This window comes from Pyxicephalus adspersus, chromosome 1 (assembly GCF_032062135.1).
Source record: "Pyxicephalus adspersus chromosome 1, UCB_Pads_2.0, whole genome shotgun sequence".
Classification (NCBI taxonomy): Eukaryota; Metazoa; Chordata; class Amphibia; order Anura; family Pyxicephalidae; genus Pyxicephalus; species Pyxicephalus adspersus.
Window position 1 is genome coordinate 158,427,495 of NC_092858.1, and position 7,027 is coordinate 158,434,521.

A 7,027-nucleotide genomic window follows, 5' to 3' on the forward strand; every position below is an offset into this window, starting at 1 on the left:
GTGCAATGATGATCTATGATTATTTTCATTGAAAATGAGCAATTCAGAATAATTTTGTGGATAATAATAACAATAATTTGTGTAATGTTCAGGTGTGTGTACCCAAGTTGTACGCTCAAGGAAAGAATTAAGAACATTGTCATGAATTTCTGTAAATAAATAGAACATTAACTTTGATGATCGGAGATTGCAGGTTTCTCAACATTAGTGTTAGGCAAAGGCTATCATAAAAAAAATATTATTTTAGCCTGCATTATCTGCCCCACTTGCTTTTCTTCACCAGATATCAGGGGAATAACCTAAAGTACACTTGTTATGAGGCTAATAAAGGATATTTTGTGATTTGGTAAAAACAGCTTTTAAACTTTCATAATAAAGTCCTTCATTTTGCCTTTTCTTTGGACTCCAATGCATTTAACTGAAATGGTAACATTTTTGCCATCATTTCTAGTAAATGAAATCTCTTATTTTTACTAATCTCTAATATCTTAGTTGCTTGGATGTATTTGCCTTCTGTGCGCTTGAGTCAGAGACCTCAAACATAAAAGTGCAGAAAAGGTCACAACGGCATATCTGCCAACATGTTTTTTGTCTGTGACTCAGAAAGTATTAAAGCTAAAAGATCAGCATGGCAGACAAGCAGCTGGTACATTTAGAAGAAGGGGTCAGTAGCAAAATTATACAATTTTATCTTGGAAAAAAAAGGTCATGCATAATTTGACTTCTATTAGGTAGAAGGAAAGTAAAATGGATTTAATGTGCACTAAATGCAATAGAATAACACAGAAAATAAACATATCATCAATTATGGCTGAGCCCTTTTACATCTTGGGCCCAGCAACAAAAACCACCATTGACACCCTCTATGTCTACACCTTGGTTGGACAATTAAAGTAACCTAACGAATAGGAACAAGATAATTAGAAGACAATACAGAGCTCTGATACATAGCAATTATTTCATATTCTATCAAACCAATAACATCTTCTTTCCAGGAGTTAAGTTTTTTTTTTTTTTCATCTGTCTAAATTCCATAAATGAATGTGCCACTTACCAGCGAGAAGCAGAACAGGTTCATTTTTGAAATGTAGGTTAAACTCCGTGCTTTAATGTTGTATTGTGCGGTGTTCCAATGGAAGAATGCTGATCTGTCGTGTCCTCCCAGCTGTTTGTAGATTTCTTTCTAGAGATTACAGCAAGACAAAATCCCTACAGTAATCCACAGGACTCAGAGCCCATTATTAAATGAGACAGGCTTTCCGAGTGAACATTAGAGACTATACCCAGCAACACAGTCATCCAGAGACAAGACAAAAAAATATGATTGACCAATAAATGCATTGTAGGGACTAACCTCTGAATGGAACTCCAGTGGTAAATATTAAACAACAATGGAAGAAGATGTCATTCTAAGTTCTTTATATCTGTTTTTCTGCTCTGTAAGGCCCATGTAAGATGAAGAGGTATTGGGTCAGTGATTCTTCATCATCAGCGGAATCACTGAAATGTATCCTTTCTTATTAGTCGTTCCTTTGTTTTTCAAAATTGTTGAAACTCAGTACCTATTTAATGAGCAGTTGTGGAATTGACGAATCAATGGGCCAGGCAGAGAGAAAAGTTGCTCCAAAGGACCATGCAAGCTGATTTTAGGGATTCTGTTAACGATGAGGTCAAGTTTGGAGAAAAGTAAAATTCAGATTTTGTCTTACATTAGTATTTTTCAATTCATTTTATTGTTAATATTTGAGAATGCTGATGTAGGTTTGTTTCATAATAATATATCAGTTGGATGGGGGGATTATGCAGTACAATGTGTTTATGCACATGCTCGGTGATAACAGGTGTATATACCCAAATGATGTACATTATGTATAACTAAAGCTATGTGGTCCAATAATAAAGCAGTGAAAGTGATTGTTGAAGAAAGTTCTTTGGTGGAGAAATAATCATGACTATTGAAAGCAAAGGAACCTTCCATATTTTTCACCAGGGAATGTTTGATGACTCTCAGATTCACTGTTTTGCTGTTTGTATCCTACTAGGGTGGGTTTCATTCACTTTCTGCCTGAAACAGTGTTTTCTAATCTTTTTAACATGGGGGAACCCTTGAAATAACTTTCAGGTCTTCAGGGAACTTCTACCATACAGGTAGTCCCTGAGTTAAGGACATCCGACATACAGATGACTCTTAAATAGGAAAGGGCTTCTCTGCTTGCTAGTGTGAAGGACAGAGGCTTGATGGGGGGAGGGGGCAGTTTGCATGACTTGCAGAATAAGTATTTTGCTGTTCTGCAAGCTCTTGTAACTCCTGAATGACTAAGACAAACACTGCAGTTGTTTCTTTTTGCATATCAAAGCACAGCTTTCTCCAGGTGTTAATAAATGTCTAGGCTCCATACATTTATTTATTTTTTTTGCTTTGTTTTTTCTTTGTTTGTGATTAACTCACTTTAACTGACACCACGCTGCCTAATAATATATTGAGACAAACATCTGTCCTAATTGCATTTATTAAAATAATGTACCTATTCCAACTTACATACAAATTCAACTTAAGAACAAACCTACAGTCCCTATTTCGTATGTAATCCAAGGACTACCTGTACTTACTATATCCACAGCAAACAGTACAATAGTATGGTGGTCAGTGTAATGAATGCCTCTTACATTGGTGGCTATTGGGAAGAATATCACCCTTACGAATAGCCAAAAAGATCATTGTCTCACTTAAACTGACCTAGGAGGTACAAATTGCACATTGCTTATGGACTCCCTAGCAACCTCTTGATTAACCTCTGGTTGAGAAATATTGGCCTGGAAGACTCAAAAGGAAAGGGAATGTCCCCAAGTAAAGGGTATTCCTATTGTAGACAGATGTCACAAGAACATTAATCCTCAATTCACTCTCAACTCTTCCTCTTGGAATACGCTGACATTTTCCATTTGCTTTCTTTCATGGTGATAATGGTAACTAGTACAAATTTAATATTCACAGTTGAAACAAAGACCTCATTAAAATCTTGGTGGGCAGTCTAGCTCTTTCCCCTTCTATGCACTACCATGCCGGTGTACATTTTTCTGTTTTTGTATGCATGTGTAATTCCACTTCAGTAATAGTGTAATGAATTTACAACAGGGCACGGAAATTGATAAATTTTATACTGCCCCATTTTTTGATGGAAATTTTTTAAAACCAAAGCCATGGGTGAGAACATCCATAACAGTACTCGCCACCAAGTGTTGAAATTGGTTAGGGGATCAGATTAATCTGCTCTTTCATAAAATAGAAAAAGAGGGTCACCTGGCTGTCAAAGTAAAATTCTGTTGAGGTGTAGAATGGCCTAATCATAAGAGAAAATCCCATAGGACCGGAAAGGAATAAATAAATACATTTAGCCTTCCATCTGTTCAAAGCCATGCTTAAGATAATACTGAAGGAATTCAGAACCATTGATACTCTCATTAGAAGGGTCATCCTACAAACAACAGTGTAAGTACATCCCATCTAATCAATAAACAGATGATGGAGAATCCTTAAGTGACAGCCAAGGATCTGCCAGCATCTGTTGCATTTTATAACATCTGTGTGCCTGAGGAGTCCACCAACAGAAATTACAAAAACAATTTCGCACCAATTTTGTTTATATACATTTTATAAAAAATTAACAGTTTTAAATAAAAAACTAAAGTAATTAATAAGGAAATAATTCCATTAATGAAGCTTAAAGGCTGTGCAGGTTGTTTTCTATATATAAAACTTTCTTGATTTGAGCTGCTCTCTTGACTGACTTGAGCTGCCCATATATGTGCAATGTCAGCTACCAAAATACCATAATATAAGGGCCCACCTAAATAATCCTTTTATTTGGTATCCCAGTGTGCATGCCCATGCAGTATGTATCTGATTGTACTTTCTGAGTGAAATGTGTACGGCCCATTTTTTTTACCCCATTCATTGGCAGGTGGAGTGTAGTAGAAAAAATCTTTTTTGTTGCATCTTTTATGTGGTTTCAGCAAAGCACATGTACATAGTATGCATGTAAAACATGCCTAAAGCATGCTTTGTATGAAATGCAATGCAACTAAAATGTGCGGATATAAAAGGAGTGTTAGTTGAAGATCAGACCACATTTTGGGAACCAGCCATGCCAAATGAATCCTAGAAATTTTCTAAAAGATCAACAACACTTAATTGCACATATAAATTCTAATGGGGGCTGGCTCAACAAGAGAGCGACAGCCTTAATAAGTCAAAGTGGTGCTTTTTTTTCTGCACAGAAAGACAATAAACAAATGCAATTTAATAAAGAAAGGCTTTGCACAAAAGTCCAAAGCATAAAACAAACACAAGATCTGCTCATTTGTGTGACTAAATGAACAATTCCATAATTTAAAGGTGCCTCCTAATGGGTCCTTTATACAAGCAAGCAGCTCTGGCACCTTTTTAGAATTCTGTCAGTCAGCGTTTCACCCAACAGCAAACTCTCACATTGAGCTTCTATCAGCTCACATCTACAAAGATCTGTGCACAGCTAATAATGAGATCTGGTTACCTGGAAGCTTTGGGCCTGATTTATTAAAGCTCTCCAAGGCTGGAGAGGATACAGTTTTATCAGTGAAGCTGGGTGATCCAGCAAATATGGAATGTATCTGGTCCAGGATTCAAAACATTTGCTAGCAAATAGCAAATGACTTTGAAGAAACCCATTTCATGTTTGCTGGATCACCCAGCTTCACTGATGAAAGTGTATCCTCTGCAGCCTTGGAGAGCTTTATTAAATTAGGTTCTTCACTTGACTCAAAACTCCATCCATCTCCATGACCAAAACCATAATTTATTAGGATCTGAGAAAACAAAATATATACCTTTTTCATAGCAGACAGATCCTTGAAGCCCCTCACTATGTGTAGGTGAGAAACCTAGGGGGTATGTATACACCTATCACATTTCAGCCAGCTTGTGCTCTCTCTCTCTCTCTCTCTCAGAATATATAATTTTATATATTACTTACCAAACGCAATATATTACATCCTGATTTTTCACACAATTTCTTTAGTTTTTTGGTTACTTAAACACCTAGAACACAATACATATTGCTATAGCACATTGGAAACTTGTAGCCCATTAAAATGTTTTCCTGATCACAACCAACCCTACAAATACACAGCACACATTAACTTTGATACACAGCGTTGTATATTATTATTAGACCTAACCCCACTAAAGTGATCGTTTTAAACTTTTCTCTCCTGCCGCTCTAATGAATATTGCCACAGAGTAAACATGGTGTTAATGAGTGTGAATGCTCATTATAAATGTCATGATTAATTTTATCCACCATCCAATTCAGTGATCATCCGGTAATACTTACCAGCGCCTTGCAATCCTGGATGTGCTTTTGGCATTAGACCCTGTATGAGTGTTTAATTCCATAAGCCTCGACTCGGGAGACTACAGTGTACAGTGACTTCAGCTCCCAGCATCTCTGCAACACTCGTAATCAACCCAGATGGAGATTCCAAACAGATATTATTTCTGTTGGCTCAGTAGAATGGTGACCTTGTTAAGGACAATGCCATGAACTGCAAGATGTGTTTAATTGCAGCACAGCTGGAGATGCCCTTGGGGCCTTGGCAAAGTGATAGTGCATGCATGGTAACTACTTGTAAGAGAAATCTTGCTAAGCCCTTCATTTACAAACCTTGCTTCAAATAGATTAGAAACTCCAGATTAAAATTGACAGATTAATACTGATGTCGTAATTGCCCTAGAGTGTTGCTTTATCGGCATGTGTCTGCCCAGAAGGAAGACATGTTGTGAAAACCCTGAGGATTTTTCGAGAATTCTGTCTGTCATTGGGACACTGTGATGTCATTAAAAGTATAGCTGCATATATCAGACCAAAATGGAGATAAGGCTTGATTAATTAAAATAAAATGTTTGCATTTTGTGTCAAACTGATCATTTATTTCTACTATGGGACTATTTTTAGCTTTCATTGGCTCTTACTGGAAATAAAAGTTCTTGTAGTGGTATGACATAAAGTTGATAGATATTTAGCTTTGCAGATTATATCCATTGTCACCTATTTTTGTAGAAGTCACTGTATAAAATTAAATAGAGGTATACAAGGCATCCCCAAAAAAATCTCCCCAAGCCTATGTGGTAAGTGTTATGATCCTGGGTTATTTCTGTTGACTAGGTCTAGGTTCAGCAATAATATGAAGGCAGCTGACTACCTGAATATACTGAATGACCACCTTTTCCATCAATGGATTATTTTCCTCCCCAATGGCACAGGCAGATTCCAAGATGACAATTAAACAATCGAAGAGGAACAGATTCCCAAGGAAACTTGGGATTTTTTTGGACAACAGAATACTACAGATTAAAACATGTTACCTTTATTTACAACCAATGAAAGCAAAACACGAAATACAAAAAAAACAACAACAAGCTCCATTCATCGACAGCCATAAACAACACTGATCAAAGAACATACAACACATAGATGGTACACTCCTAAGGCTCTGGCTTGTAATTATGATTAACTAATCATTACAAATGAAGTGTATAGTCTTCAGAGCCTATCCTACTCTATCTAACGTGTTTCACAGTTATCAATATGCTTTTTCAAGAGGTGAGGGAGCAACAAGATATATAACTATACTGGAAATGGCTAAACACACTCAAATCATATAAAAGCATCTTTCCTATTTAGGCTTCCTTACCCCAAGACCAACTTTGGTTCTTGCCGAACATCCTGCATGGGGAACATGGATGGAAATATCATGCAACCAGTTTATATTTCAATATGGCACTCCAGGATAGGGACGAAAACAGTTCAAACACCAAAGCTGAGCACTTGATTCACCATTGTGATTCCTGCACAGGGAGCTGCATTCCCACTTAGAACAGCTCAACAGCTGATGACAATTCCAGGATTCATCGGGATCCAACTGTGAAAGAGGGGTTCAGGGAGCAGAAGACATCATTTTCACTGGATTGGATGGATTGGCCACCACT

At 36.9% G+C, this 7,027-nt stretch overlaps 1 protein-coding gene across 4 annotated transcripts in view; it reads right to left on the minus strand.

The window, feature by feature from the left end:
- The window catches only part of SAMSN1 (SAM domain, SH3 domain and nuclear localization signals 1), a 59,252-nt gene extending 53,826 nt beyond the window's left edge, over positions 1–5,426 (minus strand). Inside the window, exons 1-2 of one of the 4 annotated variants that reach the window (XM_072432020.1) lie at positions 5,373–5,426; positions 1,055–1,183 (exon numbers count right to left, since the gene is read on the minus strand). In XM_072432020.1, coding sequence (XP_072288121.1) covers positions 1,055–1,078 — 24 coding nt within the window. In that variant the 5' untranslated portion in view covers positions 1,079–1,183; positions 5,373–5,426. The remainder of the gene's footprint in view (positions 1–1,054; positions 1,184–5,372) is intronic. The other 3 variants (XM_072432028.1, XM_072432034.1, XM_072432041.1) reach the window with 3 other exon arrangements.
- Positions 5,427–7,027: the final 1,601 nt, after the last annotated feature.